This window comes from Rattus norvegicus, chromosome 5 (assembly GCF_021556685.1).
Source record: "Rattus norvegicus strain SHRSP/BbbUtx chromosome 5, alternate assembly SHRSP_T2T, whole genome shotgun sequence".
Lineage (NCBI taxonomy): Eukaryota > Metazoa > Chordata > Mammalia > Rodentia > Muridae > Rattus > Rattus norvegicus.
This window is the reverse complement of record NC_141538.1, coordinates 29,477,737-29,502,305: the sequence shown is the minus strand read 5'-3', so window position 1 is coordinate 29,502,305 and position 24,569 is coordinate 29,477,737. Positions and strand designations below refer to the sequence as shown.

At 46.5% G+C, this 24,569-nt stretch overlaps 1 protein-coding gene and 1 long non-coding RNA gene across 2 annotated transcripts in view; one reads left to right on the top strand and one right to left on the bottom strand.

Annotated features, from left to right (window-relative positions):
* Positions 1-8,466, top strand: part of LOC148005674 (uncharacterized) — a 57,086-nt gene extending 48,620 nt beyond the window's left edge. The window contains exon 4 of the mRNA XM_087551560.1: positions 7,668-8,466. Coding sequence (XP_087407686.1) covers positions 7,668-7,814 — 147 coding nt within the window. The 3' untranslated portion in view covers positions 7,815-8,466. The remainder of the gene's footprint in view (positions 1-7,667) is intronic.
* A 3,197-nt stretch (positions 8,467-11,663) lies between these two features.
* LOC148005673 (uncharacterized) lies at positions 11,664-23,422 on the bottom strand. Its single transcript, XR_015620706.1, has 4 exons — positions 23,338-23,422; positions 17,625-17,704; positions 15,353-15,593; positions 11,664-13,234 (listed from the first exon to the last, which is right to left on the bottom strand). It is a non-coding gene; the product is annotated as an uncharacterized LOC148005673 (long non-coding RNA).
* Positions 23,423-24,569: the final 1,147 nt, after the last annotated feature.

The following is a 24,569-nucleotide window of genomic DNA, read 5'->3' as shown; positions in this document are numbered from 1 at the left end:
GGAATACTGTGGTAAAGGGAAACTCAGCTGCATGTTCGCCCAGAGTCACACAAGAAGACTTTTCTTTTAGAGTTCAGGATATCAGGAGTCCAAAGATAACTCAGAAAGTTCCGTGTCCTGTCTAACTGAAATTTGAAAATGATCTTCCTATTTATAGCCTAACAAAACCTGAACCTTCTGATCTCATCCGAAAAACTCGTCTTCAGGAGTAAACAATAAAGCCTAAAAGATGTAAATATAACCAGGATCTAAAAATAACACAGCAAAAATAAGAAGCCAGTTTAAGGTGGCAGCTGACTGCACAGCTGGACCTTCCACCTCTCTGCCCACATCTGCATCCTCAGGCCACTGTAGATGCGGCTGGGTTCTGAGAGACCGTACTGCGGGGTGCACGAGACCTTGGTGGGGAGTGCAGGCCCATGGTATAGCACTTACCTTGGACATGGGGGTCTAATTGCTGTGAACAGACAGCATGACCAAGGCAGTTCTTATAAAAGAAAGCGTTGGATTGGGGGCTGCTTGCAGTTTTAGAGGAAACAGACGGGCATGGAGGTGGAGCATTACATGCTAATCTCCAGGCTTAGAAAAGAGGGAGAGAGGGAGACAGAAAGACAGAGCATGGTGTGGGCTTTTGAAACCTCAAAAGCAACGCCTAGCAACCTCCCTACTCCAACAAGGCCATACCTCCCAATCCTTCCCAAACGGTTCACAGGGACTAAGCAAATAAGTGTGCCTGTGGGGGCCATACTTACCATATTACCACAAAGACCCCAGTCAGTACCTAGTGGGGAGGGGGAGGGAGACTCGAATGGAGAGGGAAAAGTGGGAGAGGAGAGGGAGGGTAAGGAGAGAGACGAGAATGTGTAGAGGAAGCTAATGGAGACATAGAGCAAGGCTGACATTCCCTCATGATGTTTAGTTTCTGACTTCCTCCTAAAAAGGATTTCAGTGGCACCATACCCCTGCTCAGACTGAGGTCAAAGCCACTACAGACACATTGTCCCGGAGGAAGTGACCCTGCCCACCTGTGACAAAGACTAGCGTAGAAGTACCTGCTTCTGTGCCAGGGTCAGCGGTGGGCACGCTGTACTCAGGATGCTCACGGATGAAGGAAAGCCCCGTGCATAGATTTCACATAGTCCCATGTCTCAGGCCCCTTGGCCGTTTCTCCTGGGGTTCTGAGACCTATATCAATGGGCCCAATATGTATGCTTTGGTCATCTATGGACTACAAATATAAGGAAGGTGAAGCGTTTTATTGCCCAGTGATTCCACAATGTAACGATTACTCAGGTTTGCCGTGATCCCAGAACAAGCAAACACTCTTTGCTGCCCACCCTGTGAAGGTCTCCAGGCTGCCGTGCAGCTCAGTGATAGGGCATGTTCAGGGCTCTGGACTCATTTCCCAAGACTAAAAGGAAGAGAAAAAAGGGTGATAGTTATGCAGTACATAACACTCAATAACAAACAACCATGTTGTAGGTTTACGGATTTACTGTAGAACACTTTCCATCATCATTTTAGAGTATATGCCTAATTAAAAGGAAAGTGTAGTATATGCACAGTTGGGCATGGTCGTGCACAATGCTAGAGCAGGAAGTGGAGGCAGGAGAAATGAGATCTATTTAAGGCCAGCCAGGTCTATGTAGATACTAAGTTCCCGACCAATTATGAGACCTAGCCTCAAACACAAAAACAAAACCAAGGCTGATGACAAGTCTCAGTGTTTAAGGCCTAATTTGTGGACAAGCCTCATGACCCGTGTTCTGTCCCCAAATCCCACGTGGTAGGAGGAGAATAGACTTAAGTTGCCCTGTGACCTCGAGTGCACATCATGCCTTTCAGAAAGCAGCTTCTCAGGAAAGTGTTCTCCGTGGCGCGATCAAGGCTGTTCGTCATGAGAGTCAGCATCTGAAATATCGGCAGTGTGCCAGGGGAAGGAGACACATGCAGGGCGCATGTGCACACATACACGCATACACGCATGTATTCATACATGCATACACAAAACAAACGGACACAACTCTTAAATTTTTTCTGAACTTCTTTAAAAAAGAAAAATATATACAGTAGCGCATGCTTTTGATCCCAGCATGGGTACTTAGGAGGCAGAAGCAGGAGGATCTCTTGTGAGTTTGAGGCCAGCCAGGGAGACCTTGTCTCCAAAAGCAAAACAAAATTGCGAAACCCATAAAACAGACAAAACCTCTATGCACTAAACTGTCTCCTAGTGCCTCATAGGTCAGTGTTACTGTGTCTGTTGGTTGCATTGAGATCTGGATCAATGATCCAGTACCAACAAGTCTTGTGTACGTGCACTCCTACATTCTGTGACAGTCACATAAAGATGAAAATCTCTTCCCTGGTCCCCTCTCCACCCTTATCAGTGCATGACCGTATTTTTAAAATTCCTGACTCACCAGGTAAAGAATGATTCAGTTGCTTGTAAGACAGCCAGCTGCATTACGTGCTCTCTGGCAGTGTCCCCTCCACATTTGTCTCCTAGTGCACAGACGCTAGATCAGAAAAAGAAGGTTCTAGCCCTCTGGGAAGCTGGCTTCTGAACGTTTCGGTCTTGAAGCTGACTTACAGGGTTGGGATGTAATCCAGTTGGTAGATTGTTTACCCAGCAAGCATGGCACCCAGGATTTGATCCTTTGAACTGCACAGAACTGGATGTGGTGTCTCACATTTGAATTTCCAGCACTCAAGAGGTGTGAGGGGGGAGAATCAGAAAGTCAAGGCTATCCTTAGGGACATGGTGGGTTTGTGGCCTAGGCTACATGAGACCTTGTTTCAAAAGAAAAAGATTAAAAGTTTTGGTCAGTCAGTGTAAAGGAAAATGGATTTCTGACTGTAGAAATAAATGAGGCTGACTGTGGTGGAGAACATTTTTGATCCCAGCCATTGGGAGACAGAGGCAGATAGATGTCTATGATTCAAGGTCAGCCTAACCTGCATACAGGGTTCTGGGCCAGGCAGGGCCACCCAGTGAGTACTCAAAAGAAAAGAGGTACAATTTGAACATTCATTTCTAATAACTCTCTCCACTGGGAGTGGGAGAAGTGGGCTATGGTCATGGCTGTAATACCAGGTTGGAGGTAGAGACAGGAGGATCAGGAGTTCAAGGCCAGCCTATACTGTGTATGTTGTTGTTGTCATTGTTGTTGTTGTATTATTTCTCCTCCTCCTCCTCTTCCTCCCCCTCCCCCCTCCTTCTTCTTCTTCCTCCCCCTTCCCCCTCCTCCTCCTCCTCCTCCTCATCTTCTTCCTCTTCTTCTTTTTAGATAGGGTTTCTCTGTGTAGCCCTGGCTGTCTTGGAACTCACTCTGTAGACCAGGCTGGCCTCCAACTCAAAGATTTTCCTGCTTCTGCCCCTCCCAGTGCTGGGATTAAAGGCTTATGCCACCACCTCTCAGCAGGAAAAGTAATTTCTAAAGAGGAATACTAAATGACTACCATGTAATTAGGATTGCAGTTCTAAACATGAACTGTCTGTGGTATTTGTTCTGGCTTTCACAGCTACACGACCTTGAGCAAGCTATATGATTTGGGGGTGGGGTGGGGTGGGGTGGGGAGGCTTTTTCATTACGTGGGAATTGCTGTGATAAAATACTCTGACCAGAGCAGCTTAAGGGAGGAAGGGTGTTTTGGTTCTGAGTTGAGGTTAAAGTCCATCCTAGCCACTTTACGAATATAGGCAGGGAAAGCAGAGAACGCGTGTACGCCAGTGCTCCACTTGCTCTCTTAGCTCCGCTGCAGGCCAGGACTAGGGGATGGTGCCGCCCACTAGGAGAAGGTCTTCCAACCTCACTGTAATCGAGACAGTCCTCTGGGGCTCAGAGGCCCACCTCCCAAGTGGTTTTAGGTTTTGTCAAGTTGATAACTAGCACCATCATGAGAACTCCTTTACAAGGTCATTGTGAGCATTGAATGAATCCGTAAAGAACTCTGAATAGTACGCAGCCCATCACTCCTCCTCTATAAGTGGTTGCTAAATGCCATATTAATAAAGTAAAATGGGAAGGCAATCTTGTTTGCTGTCATTTGTTAAAACAGTCGTCACAGGGCCAGCATGAAAATAGATCTGTGGCAGCAAGGCCCGAGCAGGGAGCCTTTCAAAATGACTACATTCTTTGTTTTGCGTTTGTATATGTGCAGGTCTGCATGTGCTTCTTTTCCTGTCAAACTGTGGTTATTTCACAGATACTAGATCCAACTGTTTAAATAGGCTTATAAAATAGATTATACTTATGAGGTCTGCATACTATAATGGTAAAAGTGTTTATGATATAACATTGAAGATAAAGAGAAACATGTTCAGGAGAGTCTCAAGAATATTAAACAAGCGTGTGACCAAATGAGCCGCGTTCCATAGGAGGCAGACAGGAAGGAAAGCCCAGAGACAGCGGCCACGCTGCTGCAATGCAGAAAGAGTGATCTTTACCTCGTGCGTGTTGATGTTCTGTGTACACTGTTTCTGGAGGAGCTTGGTCTTTTATGGCCAGTATGGAAAAAGAACCCACAGGTGTCCATCGGGTGTGGTGAACCACAGAAATCACCCAAAGTCAGAACTAGTGTGTGGGAGACAACAGTGCGCAAAAGAGCTGACTGGGTGTATCCTGAGGAAGGTGTGACTGGGATGTACCTATTTCCAGGAGAAAAATCATATTGTCATGAGTCAGACATGAAGTCTCATGTTTACTCTCATTGTCTCGTTTTTTCCAGCAATAGCCCCTGACTTAGGGGTGTGTGTGTGTGTGTGTGTGTGTGTGTGTGTGTGTGTGTGTGTGTGTGTTCATATGTGTGTGTTTCCTCCTGTCCAAACCAACTCAAGGGAGAAATGTTTATTTTGGCTCATAGTTCAAGGTACTGATGGAAGAGAAGTCAAAGCAGACGGTCACAAGACACCCCTGGTCTGGAAGCTGAGGGGGATGCTGCTGCTGCTGCTGCTGCTGCTGCTGCTCTCCCTTCCTTTAAGTATATAGTCTGCGACCCCAACTAGGGAATGGTGCCTCCCACAGTGGGCAGATGGTTAGGTGGTTAATTAACATACTCAAGATAATCCCACAGTGGCATGGCCAGAGGTCCATTCCTAGTTGATTGCCCATTCTGTCAAGTTGATAAGAACCATCACTCTGCCTTTTGTTTGGGCTTCCTGTCCCCCCAGTGTTTCACATTCTACTCAAGAAAAGCATCGCAGGATCCAGGCCCAGGTGAATCAGCAAAGCATATTCCCTGTGTCTTGTGATTGGCTCCGAGAAGCAAATAATGGAAACAAATTAAGTCGAAGCCACTACAACAAGGCTCATTCCTGCCACCACATTCTTGACTCTTGACATACTGAATGTGGACCTTTGTTTGGTTTGTTAGTGCTAAGGATCAAACCCAAGGCCCGGTACTTGTACATACCCCTCCACTGAATTAGGGCCCCAGGCAACTGAACTTGAAACTTGCTGGCTGAAGCAGCTTTTATCATCTAGCATTCATGTGCAACCTGAGAACGCAGCAGCAGACAGAAGGGAGCAGCCATCTGCTTTTAGCCAATGTACAGGAGCACTGACATTCAGTCCGTGTGCTGGCACAGGCTTCAAATCCTAGCACACCAGTGGCAGGATGTCTTACTTTGGGTTTCATTGCTATGAAGAAACAACATGACCACAGGAACTCTTATAAAGGGCAGTATTTAATTGGGGCTGGCTTACGGTTTAGAGGTTCAGTCTGTTATCATCATGGTGGGAGGCACGGCAGCGTGCAGGGAGGTGTGCGGGGAAGGAGCTGAGAGATCTATATCTTGACCAGCGGGCAGCCAAAGGAGACAGTGTACCGTACTGGGCATAGCTTGAGCGTAGGAGACCTCAAAGCCCACCCCCATAGTGACACACTTCCTCTAACAAGGCTGCATCTACTCCAATAAGACCATACCTCCTAATAGTGCACTCCCTGTGGCCAAGCATTCAAACACAGGGGTCTATGAGATACCTATTCAAACCAGTGCACAAGAGGATCACTGCAAGTTAGAGACCGCCCTGAGCTACTTAGGAAGACTGCTTCAAAAAGCCTAAAAGAGCTGGGTCTATAGGTCAGTTGGTAGAGGGCCTGCTCAGTATTGCATGAAACCCTGGGTCCTACCCTGAGCACTACACAGACCGAGTATATTTATCTGTGATCCCAGTGCACAGAAAGTGGAGGCAGGAAGGTTAGGAGTTCAAGATCATCTTAACCCACATAGCAAATTTTAGGCTCGCCTGGGCTACCTGAGACCTTGTCTCAAAACAGAAACCAAACAAAACAAAAAAACAGAAAAATAATAAAACCTTTGCTAACTTTCCAGTTCAACGGTCTGGTCCTCTTCAGATGGTAATTTTTAAAAAATTATTATTATCATTGTCATTGCCTTTCGAGGCAGGGTCTTGCTGTGGAGGCCAGGTTGACCTTGAACCCGGCAATACTTCTGACTCCAGAGTGCTGGCATCGTGGGTGGGCACCACCACACCCAGCTTCCAAATAGAGACCTTTGTCTTTTAGTGTGTGTTATCTTCTTGGTAAGTGGACCAGGTAAAAGGAACTGCTATAAATAGGCCTTTCATCTGTGGTGTTGCAACAGGGAGGGGATGCGTTCTCCAGCCCTGCGGTTGAGTGTCAGCATTTGACGAGCCTGGGCCTCTAGCTATGGACTCCATGCATGCCCCTTGGGAGGACAGAGTGACTCGCAGGGTCTGCGGGTGAGTGCTCACTCCCGTTACCTGTCAGCCTGCGCTGAGCCAGCTTGTCTCCCTCCAGGTGACCAGTTTCTGATGGAGCTAGCTCAGGAGAGTAGAATGTCCAGGATGGTTCCTTCCCCCAGTTCCCAGAAGCAGAACTCAGAAAAGCATGAGATTCCTGTAGAGTGTTCAAGTCCACAGGTGACTGACAGCACTGAGGATCTAGGAATGCATCTGTTACGGTGCCCTGCCCAAGTCTACCTTGGTGAGCTGTGAGTCTGTGTTCACCTAGGGGACAGCTCACTCCTGCATTCCCTTTGCAACTCAGAGGGCATAACAGCCCTCCCTCATCTACTAGGCTCACACGGCCTGTGCCCTGTGCGAGCAAGTTCCCTGGGAGACCAGAGAAGTCACCATTTGACTACAGCTGTTTGGATGGCCTGTTTGGGGATTTGAAGGTTTAATTGCAAAAATGGTGTTTAAGTGCTATCTTTGAGAGAGGACTTTTTGTCTTAAGAACAATGTGGTTGAGGGAACCCGGACTGTAAGGACAAGAGGTCAGAAAGTCCCAAGTGATCTTGGAGAGGTGTGTTTTTATAGTGGTGTTTGTATGAAAGGCGGTTTTAACAGCTGGTCGATGACTCTTGTAGATAATGTCACAAGCAGGGGACAGAGGTGTAGATTCTGGTGGCAGACAGACCTGTCTGGTCAGCCCCTCCTTGGGGAGAATGCCAAGTGCCATTCTTCATGAGTTTTCCTCACTGGTCAAGCTGCCTCTCCTAGACATTGGAAATGCTAGATAATCACTACCTGGCCTATCTTCCAACATGGTTGTGGTCCAACTGTAGCCAAAGGGGCTTGAAGGGAAAATCTGTAGAGGGGTTTCTGGAAAGTTACCTCCCTAGTCATAAAAGACTCTGAAACCTTTTTTCCTTTTCCCCCTCCAACATGGTTGTGTGACAGCGTCAGCTCTGGGGCTATCTCAGTTACACTGCCGTCATGAAAATCCAGACTAAAGCTGCAAGTCACGGTGCTGAGGGTGCAGAGAAGACACATACTTCGTCGCCAGTGATGTCACTGTGCCTCCCTATGTGTGCTTCCCATGTTTGAACCTTCATGTTGCACACAATGATGCACTTTCAGGTGTGTCCACCCTGGGGCGTGTGTCCCAGGAAACAATAAACGGAACCCAACAGTGGCATGTTATGTGAAAAGGCAGGATACCCCACAAGCCACTCGAGAGGCCTCGACACTAGTTTAACAGCAGCTCAGAAGTAGATAGAAAAATAAATAATCCTTTCGCCTAAGAGACTGGAAGATGCCAGCCACCTTCCATTTTCCAAAAAATTAAATACTTAAGTTGGGCACGGGTAGCTCATACTTGTAATTCCAGGACTTGTAGCAGGAGGATTGCTGCAAGTTCTAGGCCAGCCTGATCTACATAGCAATTGCTAGGCCATCCTGGGGTACATAGCAAGACCTTAGTAACACCCAGTAAAGGGGGTGGAGAGATGCTCGCTGGTTAAGAGTGGCGACTGTTCCTGAAGAGGATCCCAGCACCACACAGTAGCCTGCAACCATCTGTAACTCCAGGATCTACTGCCTTCTCTGGCCTCCGTGGATACCAGCCCATACGTGTTCCACATATGTATATGACGGCAAAACACTCACGCACATAAAATACACGTAAGTGCTTGAAAACCACAATACACTAAATAAATATGAAGAACACACAATATAAAAATGTATTTATATGATTTTTAAAACATTTTTGTACTTATTTAAAAATTATGGCTGGCCAGATGGCTGGGTAGGTAAAGGTTAGTGAAGTCACCCTCTTGACTTCCACACGTGGACACACAAACACACACATACACTTTTTTTTTTCCTAAAAATCCCAGTGGTTATTTTTATTTTTTTTTTTCTTTTTTCTTTTTTCTTTTTTTCGGAGCTGGGGACCGAACCCAGGGCCTTGCGCTTGCTAGGCAAGTGCTCTACCACTGAGCTAAATCCCCAACCCCATGGTTATTTTTAAAATCTTTGTTAGTATTTACCAGGTTATGTGTAATGGGATTGTGGGGGAAACTAGAATCAGAGCACCAGTGACCCCAGAAAGTCTTCAGAAAGACCCCTTCAGTCTAAAAAGGGAAGGGTGGGGCTGGGGAGACAGCCTAGGAGCTAAGGGCAATTTCTGCTCTTCCAGAGAACCTGAGTTCGGTTCCCAGCACCCACATGTGGCAGCTCACAACTGCCCTTAACTCCAGCTCGGGGTTGGGTGGGGGTGGGGGGGTCGGATGTCATTTTCTAGCTTCCAAGGGCACAGGCACACACGTGGTGTACACTTAAACGACACAGACACAGGTGTTGCTGCCCAGCCTGATGGCCTGAGTTTGATTTCCTGGGATCCACCCGGTGGAAGGCGAGAACAGAGGCTGGTAAGTCGTCATCTGACTGCCACAGAGTGCATGGCACCCCCACTGCATGATATATAAATAAATGTAATTAAAAAATTAAAGGGTTGGGGATTTGGCTCAGTGGAAGAGCGCTTGCCTAGTAAGCGCAAGGCCCTGGGTTCGGTCCCCAGCTCCGGGGGGGGGGGGGGGGGGGGGGATGGGCCTCTTGTTCTTCCTGCCTATGCCCCAAGCCTTGGCTCACCACTCAGCCACTGACCGGCCAGGATTTACTGCTCATGTATTTCCCTGCAGCTTTTCTAAATTTGGATAAACCCCCGGAGACACATAGTTTCCAGTGCCTACGCTGGCGTGACCGTATGTTTATATGCAGTGGTTTTGTTTTTGTCTTGTCCCTCAGTCACCTTCTCCAGCAAATCAGGATGCAGGTCTCTGCTGCAGGAGGTCCTTGGCCACAGTCACTCCGCCTACCTGTGTCTCAGCCACCATGGAGCATAAGGGCAGGACAGTGAGCGAGCAAGCAGGCAGGAGTCAGAATTTGTTTAGAGTTTTACCCGAGCACACCTGAATATGTACAGGGTGGCCGCCATCAACAGGGACAGTCCTGGCTTGTAGATCAGCCCAGTTGTCAGCAAGGTATTCCTGAGGAAGAATCCCGCCACCTGTTCCTAAGAGGCTGTGATCAGAAAGGAAGGCGGAGATAGACTACAGGGTCTCCCCGTTGTTGCAGCCCCAAGTGTTGCTTAGGCTCTGACGATGCTTTCTTGTTTATCTCAGCATCTTCAGCCTAGTGTTGAATTTCACTCCTGAGTTAACTTTGTCAGTTTTATTATCTTTACTGTAGCTGCCTCCTCCAGGGTCACCCCACCCAAGGGCTCATCTAAGTGTCTAACGGTGTCAGGGAGACACAAGCAGTCAGCCTAGCACACTGGCGAGGCCAGAGTTTCATATCCAGCTGTGCAAAAGCAATCAAACAAACACCAAAAAGAGACAAGGAGTTTTCTAAGGTTCCATGTGGCCTGTGCATTCTAGAGCCCATACTTTGGCCTAAGCTGAACTAGGATGACTATTGCCCTCCCTGTGTTTCACTTCCATAACCAGAACCTCATTTTCTTTGTCCCTCTCAGTTCCCATGAGGCCACTCTAATGACAATTGGCTTGTACAGAGAAAAGTCAGAGGAGGGGTGAGGCAACACCAGCCACTAATTACAAAGATTTTAAAAATTGAATTCTCTCCACTTTTGAAATGTTTCTTCTCTTTTTCTTCCAAAGTGCGGAACCTCTCAGATAACTACCAGGTACCCAGAAAGGTGCCCAGGCTGTACCAACCACATCGGATTTCTTACTTTCATTCCTGTTTGCAAAATTTCTTAGGCCAGTGTGTTGTGAAAGTAGACGTGAGTGTGCATTTTTAAATTACAGGACTCAGAGGCTAGAGAGATGGCTCAGTGGGTAAGGATGTACCCTACAAACACAAGGATCTGAGCCCGGATCCCAGCACCCGCACAAAAGCTCCATATGACCGCTCATGCCTCAAGCCCATAGACAGCAGGGACAGGAGGCTCGCTCAGGCTGTGAGGCTGGCAGTGTAGCTCCAAGTGCAGTGAGAAACTAAAGTAGAGAGTGCTAATAAAAGAGTCTGATATCCCCCTCTGATCTCTGCTCTGTTTAAACATGAGCACACACACACTTAGACACACAAGTATACACCACCCAGAAAATTAAACAAAACAAAGCAACAGCCAAAAAAGAAAAAGAGAAGGAAGGAAGGAAGGAAGAAAAGAAAGAAAGAAAGAAAGAAAGAAAGAAAGAAAGAAAGAAAGAAAGAAAGAAAGCTAGCTAGCTGGGTAGTGGTGGTGGTGGTGGAGACATTTAATCCTTGCTGTCATAAGGCAGGGGGATCTCTGTGAGTTCAAGGCCACCCTGGTCTACAGCTACAGGACAGCCAGGACTACACAGAGAAACCTGTTTTGACACACACAGGAGAGGAGAGAAGAGCAGAGGTGGGGGAGGAGGAAAAGGAAGAGGAGGAGGAGGAGGAGGAGGAGGAAGAAGAAGAAGAAGAGGAGGAGGAGGGAGCATTATTTAATGGAATGAGCTCTGAAACCCTGAAGTTAGAGCTAAGGACATCTGGCTTTCCTGGTCCCAACCCCCAACCTAATTACATGCTTCAGTTTCCTCACTTACATGATGAAATCCACCATCCACCGAGCGGGCAAACAATGCAACATCTCTCAGGTACATGGGTCAGCACAAAGGTATGAAGCTCTGACTTTTCTGGCAACATGGGCGAGCCCATAAGACTCTGAAGCACACACACTGCATAATCCGGCTTGTATGATGGGTAGGACAGCTGAATCCACACTGACAGGCAATAGATAAGCAAATTAATTAGTGAAATGTTCTTAAATTACCTCGATGATGTCTGTATTCAAAACTCTGAAAATACTAAAAAAAAATAAAACAATTGCCTGGTACGTTTTAAGCAGTTAAAATGCATGGTGTATGAGCTATATCTTATTAAGGCTGACATGAAAACAAAAACACGGAATGGCAATTTAAATTTATTATTTTTGGAGGGGTACACACATACCACAGCGCCTATGTGGAGGGAGGTCAGAGGAAACCTTTGTGGAGCGGACTCTCTTCTCCCACCATGTGGCTCCCAGGGCTTTAAGTCATCAGGCAGGCTTGGCAGCAAGCCTCTATTCACCAAGCCATCCCAAGAGTCCTGCACCAGTCATTTCTATCCAACTTAGATAGGGGAAGTCCGGTGCTGTGAGCCTCACACCGGTGGTGACTGGAGATTGGCGTGCTTGCTCCAGTGACAATTCTGAGTGTTATCAATTCCAGCTTCCTTTCTCCTTCAGACTGCAGTGGGGAAGTTTTGTTTCCTAAGACTTAGTGTCCTGAGCTCTTCCAGTACGATGAACCCGAGAGAGACATCTAGAACCATAACAACCTCACGTTTGGTTCCAGAGAGGGACTTTGAGGAGGCTGAGAGGGGTGCTTTGTTCCCAAGACGAGGATAAAGACTCGTGAGGTGGAATTATGGCGAGGGTTTGTGTGGCTTGGCATTGTGAGACACCGTGTTAGAGATAAAAGTCTCCGGCATTGAGGAGGGACAACTGCATCTGCTTCTTCATTTTTGCCAGTTGAGGAAGGCCTCAAGCTTTGCAAAAAAAAGTGCTGATTTGAAGAGACAGGATCCCAATTTCATTAATGCCAAATCCCCAACACCCTTAAGATTTAAATCCTGGCTATGGTGGAGTGTACTGTAATCCTAGCAGTCAAGCTGAGGCAGGAGGATCAGGAATCCTGTAGCCGTGTGGACTACCAAATGGGGCTACGTCATAAATAATCACAATCCTAAAAGATTAAAATCCTGAAAGCCCGGCATGCCCAAACATAGGGGCGAGGCAGAAAGCCCAGATCTGCGGTGGGGCTGGATGCATGTTGGATTAGATGCAGGATAGAAGTCTGGTGTAGACATGAGTGTGGGATTCAGAAGTAGACAAAGCCCATCCTCTTGTGGATGCTGTCTTAACCATCCAGGACCCCGAAAAAAACAAACACAAAAAGCTAGCCGGTCTGGAAGCTCCTTCAGCCTCAGGGCCGAGAGTTGCAAGGTTGGCTTTTCTGGTTCTGGGGCCTTTGGACTTGGCACCTTGAAGATCTATCTGCCTGTGTGGGAGTGACTCATGGCAGGGTTTGGGTAACCCTCCACAGCCCTCCCCAGCCCTTAGGGTTCTGGAGCCTAGTCTGGAGCTTCCTCTAAGCGACATTCCCAGCCTCTGCCCCTGGTATCTGGGGTCTGCAGCCTTCCCAGTCATAACTCTTTATGCATTTTGCTTTTTGACCTATAAACACCATTTATCTTTATCAAAGCTGTTATATCTGTATGAGGTTTGTGGGAACGTCTGGATGTTTATGCCTGCAAAGATGTGTGTTCCGTAAAGTCAAGTGCCTGTCCATCATGTTTTTAATGTGCCTCAAATAAATGCTCCTTTCATCCTGTAATCATCTCAGTGTGGTGGCACACGTCTGTGATCCCGAATTTGCTAGGTGGAGGCAGGAGATCAGGAGTTCAAGGCCAGCCTAGCCCACGTGAGATCTTATCTGGAAATAAAGAATGTAGGTATTAGGATTTCAAATCTCAGCCTGTGCCTGGACAGAAAACACCCAGACACCATGGTTCTACGTAGAGAGGTTTAATGATAGAATAGAAGATAGGAAAGGCAGCCGGCCATGGGCACGTTTGGGGGCGGGGTGGGGGGCAGAACAGAGGAGAACAAAGAGCAAGAGGGTGTAAGAGGAGGAGGATGGGCAAGCAGCCCCTTATAAAGTCAGGCATAGCTGGCTGTTGCTAGGCGACTGTGGGACGGAGCTTACCTGGCTGTTCCCAGGTAGCTGTGGGGGTGGAGCTTAGACAGTAGGGTTTCAACATTCAGGATTATAGCATTCAGGGCTGTATGGTTTTTCCCCAGGATAATGATCCTAACCCAGACCCCAGCCTACAGTGTGGCAAGCCAGTGTCAGAGGTTAAATCAACAGAGAATAATATGTAATCTGAGGACATCCACTTTTTTTATGTGGGGTTTGAAGACATCCATCTCTTGCACTGTCCCTCCCCTCTCAAAGTGGAGAGTCAGCAAGAAAGCTCTGAGTTCAAAACCAAATCAAACAACAACAGCAACAAAAAAAAAAAACAATAAAAAACCCCAAACAATAACAATCAGCAAAACCCCCCTTGTACAAAGCAGTGACCTGAGTGGGATCCACACGGTAGAAAGAACTGATTACCTACCGTTGTTCCTGGACCTCCACAGGAGCATGGTGTACACACGACCCATCCCATCCCCAGCACATGTTTTCAAAGAGCTCTAAAGAGAACCTTTCTGCAGCACCACTCTCTGTGTGAGAGAATGTATGTGTATACATGTGGGTTTGGGAGTGTGTATGTGAGTATATATGTGTATAGGTGAGAGAGACAGTGAGAGAGAGAGAGTGTGTGTGTGTGTGTGTGCATGAATGTGGAAGTCAGAAGTCAACTTGGGTGACATTTCTTAAGTACAATCCACCTCAATTTTAAATGTGTGTGTGTGTGTGTGTGTGTGTGTGTGTGTGTTTTGTGTATTATTGTATGAGTGTTTCCCTGTGTGTATGTATGTATGTATGTATGTATGTATGTATGTATGTATGTATGTGTACCACATGTGTGCCTGGTGTCCATAGAGTCTAGAAGAGGATATGGAATCCTCTGGAACTGGAGTCAGAGACAGTTGTAAGCTGCCATGTGGGTGCGGGGTACTGAACCTAGGTCCTATGTAAGAGCAGCCAGTGCTCTTAACTGCTGACCCATCTCTGACTCCTTACCTTATTTTGTTGAAACAAGATCTGTTACTGGGACCCGGAGCTCACTAATTGAGGTAGGCAGGCTTTCCATTTGGTGGGTCCCAGAGAGCCACCCGTCCCTACCTCCCAAGCATGGGGCTATTGATCTGCCACTGCATTGGGCTGTGTTTTCCCCAGGCTCCAACATCAAGCTCCACAGTTGTAAGGCAGGCGCTTTACCAGCTGAGCTGTCTCCTGGGCCTCATCACTCAAACTTTGTACATAAGTAACTGCTCTGAGGACATGGTTACAGCCAGCCGTGGTGTCTCATTCCTGTAATCCCAGACCTGCAGAGGCTGAGACAGGAGGATTTCCAGTAGTCCAGGTCACCCTGGGATATAGAGTGAGGCCCTGTCTCAAAAACGAACACAAAACAGAACAAAGCAAGTCTTCAGAATCAGACTGCTCAGAGTGGTTCAAATCAAAGCCTGGAAATTTTTACATAGAAAATAAATCTGCTTTAAGAGAAATTTTCTCACGACAGGAATAAAGGTCATAACTGGTTAACAGAAGATGTGGAATACCCAACAGTCTGAAGTGTAATTTAACTCGCCACCAGTGCTTTCTCCTAGCCAGCAAACCTCCAGGATTCCCAGTTTGGGTTTAGCCCTTCCTGCCCAGGAGACCAGTAGCCGGATAGCAGAAGCCTGACCCAGGACCGGGCTTTGCTTCAACTTTTGATTTCTCATCCCGTTACTTGCTCACTTGGACAAAGTGTCCAGAACTAACGCAGCAATAACTCTAAACGTCAAAAGTCTCAGGAAAAAAAAAAAAAAGAGTTGCCTCAGGGAACTGCGTGTACCACACAAAGCGAATCGTATTTCCATCCCCTCCTCCACTCACCGCTTCCAAAACAGACCTCTGAAAAGCCGGGAAAACAACAGAGGAACCTCAGAGATAAACGGAAGCAGCCAGCGCACCCGGCTCACTCGCTCGACAAGTATCTCGCAGGCCTTGGCTCCTTGCGTCGTCGGGGACACTGTAGCTTGGTTTCTCTGCCTTTGATACCATTTGTCTTCGATGGTATTTCTGAAGACCTGAGGCCAGTGTTTGCTCACCGAGCGGTTTGCGGGATGTTGCTGCACTGATTAGGAGACAAAGAGAGGCTAAAATCCGGCTGCAAGTCCTAGCTGTGGGTGTTGATTTACCAAATGGCTTTCCTCAAGGGAGAAGGTGGGAACAGTACTAAGATTCACCACCGTTGTAACGGTGTAATGAGGTTGCATAAATGAAGAACATCACCTAGAACATTCCTGCCCTTTCTAGAAACAAATCGTTTCTCTTTCTTCCCGTACATTTTTTTTTCTTTAAAAATATCGTGTGGGGGCTGGGGATTTAGCTCAGTGGTAGAGCGCTTGCCTAGGAAGCGCAAGGCCCTGGGTTCGGTCCCCAGCTCCGAAAAAAAAGAACCAAAAAAAAAATATATATATCGTGTGGTTTTATGTATTGTATGTGTATGTGATGTGTGTGATGTATTCGCATGTGCATACATACATCCGTGTGTGTGTGTGTGTGTGTGTGTGTGTGTGTGTGTGTGTGTGTGTAGCATATGTGCACGTGTACATCTGTGCTGGCGCACAGCATTCAGAGGCCAGAGAATATCCTGCTCTGAGGCGATGCCTTATCTCTCACTGAGCCACATCTAGGCGGAGGTCAGCAGGCTCCAGTGATCTTCCGTCTCGACCCCACACCCACCTCACAGTCATGCTCCGCCACACCAGGGGTCTGCAGATTTGAGATCGGGTCTTCCTGCTTACAAGGCAGGGACCCTGACCCATTTAGCCTCTTCTGAGATTGTTGTTTCGTTCGTTTGTTGGCTGTTTGGGCAGATTCTTATTTCAGCCGCAACTGACCTGGAACTCACCTCAGCCTCATGAGTGTGCGGGGCTTTTTGAGCCTTCACACCTGTCCCGATTCAGTTTTCACCCATCCAGAGCTTTGGTTAACAAATGTAAGCAAATTAACTATATGCGTGTACAGTATAATTCCTTCCTCTCTTTGTTTCTAAAGAGGAACAGACGGACATACAACTGCTGGGTGCCCTGCTTTCCCATCTAATCTATCTTGGAAATCTTTCATATCTCTGTGAAGAGAGCTTCCTCCTCCTCCTCCTCCTCCTCCTCCTCCTCCTCCTCCTCCTCCTCCTCCTCTTTCTCTCTCTCTCTCTCTCTCTCTCTCTCTCTCTCTCTCTCTCTCTCTCTCACACACACACACACACACACACACACACACCTCTTTGGATTTCCAAGCTTGGCTCATTACAATGGCAGTGGTTGTCCGTTGTGCCATTTGGCTGTGTGGCCAAAGAGTCGATGCCTTTGAAAATTTTAAGAGCAATTTTACTGTTGTATAATTTTCAGCTCTTGTAATTTTGATACCGTTTGCCCATCTGTGTCATTTTATGATTCTCGGCAAGGCATGGGGGTGTGAATGGGACTTCCAGAAGGTGAGACTAGTTGGCCCAAAGAGAAATTTTACTTTCTATCTCTAAAAATATACCTCAAGGCAGGTATAATGCACACCTTCAATTCCAGCACTCAGGAGGTGGCTGAACTAAGGGGATCTTACTTCAAGGGCAACCTGGTCTACACAGAAAATTTCAGAACATCCAGGACTATACAGAGAGACCCTTGAATGAAAATAAAAAAGGAAAGGAACATTACTGGTCCTATGTGGAGGAGAAAGTTTATGATGGATATGTGGATGAACATAGCCAGAGACAGGGACATCCAGGAAAGTCCAGGGTAGACATGGCCAGAGCCAGGTGTGTGTGTGTGTTTGAAGATAGCAGAGAACCACACACTGCAACCAGGAGACCCAAAGGTACAAAGAGAACCAAAATGGTGGGTTATAGGTAAGAGCAGCCCAGCCCCCTTAAGTTCAGGATACGGGGAGGGATAGGGGAGCCAGGAGGAACCTGTAACATGTAGGGACCAAGGGACTGCAGGCAAACCTGGTGGCCAGTGTTCACTTTGTACACACCTTGGCCATTTTCCCAGGTTTGAAAACTGACAATTCTGTCTCAAAAAAACCCCCCAAAAACTATATGTTTTTAACAAGATTTATTTTTTATTTTATGTTTATGAATTTTGTGCGCCATGTATGTGCCTGTTACCTGCAGGGACGACGTCAGATCTCCTGGAACTGAAGTTACAGGTTGTCATGAGCTCCCAGTGGGGACAGAACCCAGGTCCTCTGGAAGAGCAGCAGAGGTATTGATTCAGTCCCCAACTACGCAGGTTTTTAAAAAAAATGACATATGGACATATTCTGGAGCTGACATTTTGTTAAGGGTCTCATGCTTTTGGTCCCCTGTATTGTAAAAGAGTTTATTCTGAAGTTAGGTATGCATGAACACGGACTAGGGACGCGGGTGTAAGTTATTCTAAGTTTTGTGTTCTGACATGGTCACAGCTTGATGAAGTTGTTATAGTACCCAAAGGCACTTTTCAGTGCATAGGTGGAACGATTAAATGGGCATGTTAAGGCAAAATCGTTGTAGCCTCAGATGCTGGCAAGTACTCTCGTGGTTTTGGTTGGTTGGGAATCCACTGTTGTGTTGGGCATTCCAACTTATTTACACAATGGTCACAAAGCTGTTGGGTCTCTGACAGAAGATGGTAAGAAATGGCTCTTAAGAGTGCCGGTAATTGGTTATTAGACTCTTGACCTCTCACCTCCTAACCTGTCTGGACAAAGTCATGACACCCTTTTCTTCATTGTTACGTGTTTAAAACATCGAAAAGCAACTTCTCTTCTAGGCCATGGACTTGGTGGGCCGCAGAATTTCCCTCCTAGCACCGTAAGCAATGGAAATCTACAGTTAGAGTTTCGTGTTCTCGTTAGTCAATATTTAGTCATTAGCGCCCCACCCCACAAGAAGTCAGGGTCTCAAATGCTGTGAACTACCTGGTGTCTCAGCTGACAACTGTCAAGAACAGCTGCTACCCAGCCCCCAACCTCTGAAGGTCTCTTCCTCAGGCTCCTCCTTTGACTTTGGGGACAACAGTGTTCTTTGGGCTCACATAGTTTTCTATTCTTCACTGTCTCCACTGGGCTTGAGAAGCAAACCTGATGATGGGGCTGCATCTCCTGAAGGCTCCTGATGTACGTACGAGAACAACAATCTCAAACCACAGGGAGCTCAAGGTGTGGTAAGAGACCACAACAGTTCCTTCTCTCGGCAGGGAGGGGAGGGGGGTTTGCTAAGACTGCCATGAGAAAGTGCTAGAAACTGGGATACATAAACACCAACATTTATGTATTTAAAAGGTGTCTTGAAGGGCTGGAGAGATGTCTCAGTGGTTAAGAGCACTGACTGCTCTTCCAGAGTTCAAATCCCAGCAACCACTTGGTGGCTCACAACCATCTATAATGAGATCTGATGTCCTCTTCTGGTGTGTCTGAAGACAGCGACAGTGTACTTATATATAATGAATAAATCTTAAAAAAGAAAAGATTTGTTTACGTGTATGTGCGTGTTGGTGACACAACGACTAGAAAAAAGCAACAGATGGGTGTCCAGGAGCTAGAGTTATGACAGTTATGAGTGACCCATTGTCAGTACTAGGAATTGAACTTTGGTCCTTTTTTTTCTTAATTTTTAAAATTTTTATTGGATATTTTTATTTACATTTCAAATGTTGTTCCCTTTCCCGGTTTCCTATCCATAAGCCCTCTATCCCATCAACCTCCCCTTCTTCTATGAGGGTGTTCCCCCTCCCCAACCATCCCCTTCCTGCCTCGCCGCCTTGACATTCCCCTACACTGGGGGTCCAGTCTTGGCAGGACCAAGGGCTTCTCCTCCCATTGGTGCCCAACACGGCCATCCTCTGCTACATATGCAGCTGGAGTCATGGGTCTGTCCATGTGTACTCTTTGGGTGGTGGTTTAGTCCCTGGGAGCTCTGATTGGTTGGTATTGTTGTTCTTATGGAGTGAACTCTGATTAGTCTCCACCCCCATATTAATTTGTCACAGTTCTGGAGCCAGTAGTCAGAGGTTAAGGAGTTGTCAGGCTTTCCTGAAGCTTCTCTCAGCTAGAGACCAGCTAGAGACAGCTGTCTTCTACCCAGTGTGTCCTCACATGGTTTACCCTTATCCCGCCAGAGACCCATCTCTTAGAAGGCATCTTGGTCAGTATTTCAATTGCTCTGGTGAAACACCACAGCCAAAGCAGCTTGGGGAGGAAAAGGAGTAACTGGCTTACACATCCTCAGCACTGCTCATCATCAGAGGAAGGCAGGGCAGGAGCCTGGGGGCCGCAGCTAATGCAGAGGCCACACAGAAGTGCTGCTTACTAGCCTGCTCCCCTGCTTTGCTCAGCAAAGTTCCAGTTCTTATGGAACCTGTAACTACCAGCTCACAGATGATGGCACCACCCACAATAGGCGGGGTTCTCCCCTATTGATTGCTAATTAAGGAAATGGCCTACAGGCTTGCCTATTGCCTGACCTTCCAGAGGCATTTTCTTAACTGAGGCTCCCTCCTCTCAGGTGACTTCAGCTTGTGTCAGGTTGACATAGACTATCAAGTACCCAAGACATCAGCATGTTGGATTAGGACCCACTCAAATGAGTTTGTGTGTGTGTGTGTGTGTGTGTGTGTGTGTGTGTGTGTGTGTTTGTGGTATGTGTGTGTCTGTGTGCCTGTGTGTGTGTCTCTGTGTGTCTGGGTGCCTGTGTGTGTGTCTCTATGTGTCTGTGTGTGTGTGTATGTGTGTATGTGTCTCTCTGTGTGTGTCTGTGTGTGTGTCTTTGTGTGTGTGTGTGTCTGTGTGCCTGTGTGTGTGTCTGTGTGTGTTTGTGATATGTGTGTGTGTGTCTGTGGTATGTGTCTGTGTGTGTGTGTCTTTGTGTGTGTGTGTGTCTGTGTGTGTTTGTGGTATGTGTGTGTGTGTCTGTGTGTGTGTGTCTCTGTGTGTGTGTCTCTGTGTGTCTGGGTGCCTGTGTGTGTGTCTCTATGTGTCTGTGTGTGTGTCTGTGTGTGTGTTTGTGGTGTGTGTGTGTCCATATGCGTATGTGTTTGTGGTGTGTGTGTATGTGTGTATGTGTCTCTCTCTGTGTGTCTGTGTATGTGTCTTTGTGTGTGTGTGTCTGTGTGTGTTTGTGGTATGTGTGTGTGTGTGTGTCTATGTCTGGGTGCCTGTGTGTGTGTCTCTATGTGTCTGTGTGTGTGTCTGTGTGTGTGTGTATGTGTGTATGTGTCTCTCTGTGTGTGTCTGTGTGTGTGTGTCTTTGTGTGTGTGTGTCTGTGTGCCTGTGTGTGTGTGTGTCTGTGTGTGTTTGTGGTATGTGTCTGTGTGTGTGTGTCTGTGTGCCTGTGTGTGTGTGTGTCTGTGTGTGTGTGTCTTTGTGTGTGTGTGTGTGTGTGTGTCTGTGTCTGTGTGTGTGTGTGTGTGTGTGTGTGTGTGTGTGTTTATTTCCATCCATGCATCCTCAGGAACTGACCCAGCTCTGTTGAAGCACCATCTTTCATGGGGCTAGTGTTTGCCTATTAAGTTAAATGGGCGAGGCTGGTGCTGTCTCTAGCTCCCCAGTGCTGGGATCTAAGTGTGCATCTCCCTCCCCACCCCCTTGTTTTTACTTGGGTTTTAGGGCTATAATTAGAATCCTTATGCCTGTGAAGAAAGCACCTTACTAAGTCTCTCAGTCTGCTAATAGATTAACTTTCTAAATTTAATTACTTGTTCGTTCTCCCTCTATCTCTTTCCCTCTCTCTTTTCCTTCTTTCCTTTCTTCCTTCCTTCTTTCTTTTATTTCTAAGGCAGGTTCTCAAAACCAAGGTTGGCTTGAACTCGCCATATAGCTTAAGATGACCTTGAACTCTTGCCCCCCCAACCCCTTCTATCTCCCAAGTACTAGGATTACAGGTGTGTGCCACCCATCTGGTTTGCTGCCATTTAATTTGACCAATAGAATACAGGATGTGTATATAAGTGCTCTAAATCTGTGCCTGGTGACTATGAGGGTCAGAAGAGGGGATTAGACCCCTGGAAATGGAGGTTCAGAGGGGTGTGAGCTGCCCTGTGGGTGCTGGGAACTGATCCCAGGTCCTCTTATACCATCTCCCCAGCCTGCCTTCTTTCTTTCTCTCCTTTTCTTTTCTCTCTGTTTTGTTTCCTTATTATTCTTTTATCACAATTATAAGATCTATCAGTAAGTCATTTATTTGAGATCTCCCTAATTTTATAGGCACTTAGAGCAATAAACTTCCCTTACAACTGCTTTCCCTGAGTCCCCTGGGTTTTTCGTAGGTTGCATTTACGGCTTTCAATGTGTCCTGCGGGTGATTTTTGTTGAATGTTGTATTTTCATTTTCATTTGATTCTGGGAATATTTCTATTCATTTTTCGTATTTTCTTGGATCCACTCACTGTTCAGTATTATGCTATTTAACCTCCACGTGTCTGTGTATGCTCTAGGATTTCTCTTGCTAGTTTATAATTTTATTCTCTTGTGATCAGATGGACTACAAGGAATTATTTCAAGTCCCCTATGTTTCTTAAGATTTGCTTTGTGGCCTAAAATACAATCTTTAATTTTAAAGAAAGTTCCATGGAACATGTATTCTTTAGTGTTTGGATGGAATGTTCTATATATGTCGGTTAAGTTCATTTGATCTGTGTTGTCATTTAATTCAGATAGCCCTCCGTTTTGTTTTGTTTTGTTTTTGTCAGGATGACCCATACTTAGTCACTGTTTTCTATGGCTGTGATGAAACACCGTGACTAAGGCTACTTATAAAAGAGCAGTTAATTGGGAGCTCGCTTGCAGTTTCAGAAGGTCATGATCATCATGACAGGGAGTGTGTCAGCAGGCAGGTAGGCAGGGAGCTGAGGCAGCAGCTGACAGCTTACATCTGGCCCCCAGGTGGAGGCCGAGAGAGCAAGACTGGACCTGGAGTGGACTTTTGAAACCTCAAAACCCATCCTCAGTGACACATCTCCAGCAAGACCACACCTAGTCCAACAAGGCTGCACCTCCCAATCCTTCCCAAACAGTTCCACCAGTGGGGGAAGGGGGATGGGGGGGGCAAGCATTCATATGAGCCTATGAGGACCAGTCTCATTCAAACCGCCACAACCTGTCTCAGTTAATGAAAGTAGGGTATTGTAGTCCTCACTCCTACTGAGCTGGGGTTAATCTGTGACCTGACCTTCAGTAGTATTTGTTTTATGAAACCTGTGTTCAGAGTATGCAGGTTTAGAATCACAGTGTCCTCTTGATTGGTTGTTGGCTTAATCAATATGAAGTAATCATCTCTATCTTTCCTTTCTAGCGTTGGACTGAAGTCTACTGTGTCAGTGACACCTTCTTGTTTCCTGAGTCCATTTTCTTGAATTCGTTTTCCCATCATTTCTCCCTTAGGTAGTGTCTGCCTTTCGTGGTGAGGCAACGAGTAGACAATCCCTGCTTTTAAAAATCTGATTCGGTAGTTTAGGTCTTTTGATTGAAAAACTGACACCGTTAGTGTTCAGAATTATTATAGAAAGTTGCTGGGAGGTGATGGCGCATACTTTAATCCTAGCACTTAGGAGGTAGATGTAGATCAGGTCTCCATGAGTTCAAGGGCAGCTTGGTCTACAGAGCTAGTATACCAGGCCCAGCTAGGGCTACACAGAGAAACCCTGTCTCAAACACCACCGCCATCAAAACAAAACAATAACAAAAAGAAATTCTAAGATCAAGAAGGCTGTGAGTTGACTCTGGCCACCTTGTTGATTTTATAGTGTTCTGTCATCATCCGAGCCCGGTCCCTGACTCCCTCCCCCATCCTCCTCCCACGCCAATATTGTTGTGCTGTGGCTTGTTCTTTCCTCTAGCCTACCTCGTGAGTGATTTGTTTTTCTCTTCAGTCTGTAGGAATCCTTCAAGTACCTTCTGTAGAGCTGCTTCATGGTCATAAATTTCTCTCATCTATTTTTATCGTGGAGAGTGCTTAGCTTTTCTTCAATTATGACAGATAGCTTTGCTTGGAATACTATTCTGGGTTGGCAGTTGTTATCGTTCAGAACTTGAAATACATCATCCCATGCCCTCTGGCTTATAAGGTTTCATTTGAGTAATCTGTTGTTATTCTGATGGGCCTGCCTTCCTGACTTGAAGTTTTTCTCCCACTGTTTTCAATGTACTTTCTTTGTTTTGTTTATGTAGTATTTTAATTATGTTACAAGTGGAAAGGTTCTTCTCTGGTCTTGTTTGCTTGGTGTCCTGTTTTGTGAGACAGTCTCACTATGTAGTCCTAACTGCCTGAAACTCTTTGTAGACCTAACTTACCTCAAACTCACAGACGGAGATCTGCCTACCTCTCCAGTGTTAGGATTAAAAGACCTGTGCTACTATGCCTCATGGCTCCTGTATCTTGATTGACAACTCTTTTCCTAACTCTGAGAATTTTCTTTGCTCTACGGTTCTTGTGTTTTCAATGCCTTTAGAACCATACTGTAAATCTGGTATTTTCACTGTGTCCTAGTGTCCCAGAATTCTGAGTGGTGACTTTTATGACTGTCTAAGACCTTGATGAACTTTCCTGTCCCTTTACTTTGTCTCAGCTTAGATACACTTCTCTCTGGTCCATTCTGCCGCTGGGACATTCTACAGAATTTTGACTCGATTTAATAGGTGTTTTAGTGCTAGCATTTGTCTGCAGTATTTCTATATCTTTGTTGACTTCCTCTTTCATATCTTCCATTGGCTTCTGTGCTGACTAGTTTTTGCCAGTTTAACATAAGCAAGAGTGACCTGGAAAGAGGGATCCTTCACTTGAGGAATGGCCTGCATCAGACTGGCCTGTCGGCAGGTGAGGGCATTTTCATTGGTTAATGATTGATGTGGGAGGACCCAGTCTACTGTGGGCTGTGCAGCCCCATGGCAGGTGGTCCTCAGTTGTGTAAGGAGGCAGGCAGAGAAAGCCAGTGAGCAGCATTCCAAGTGCCTCTTGCTTTCTTTCCTGCCTTGAGGTCCTACCCTGGCTTCCCTGATGAACTGATACCTGGGGATGAAGGCTGAAGTAAACCCTTCCCAACTTGCTTTTGGTCAGTGTTTTATCACAGCAAGGAA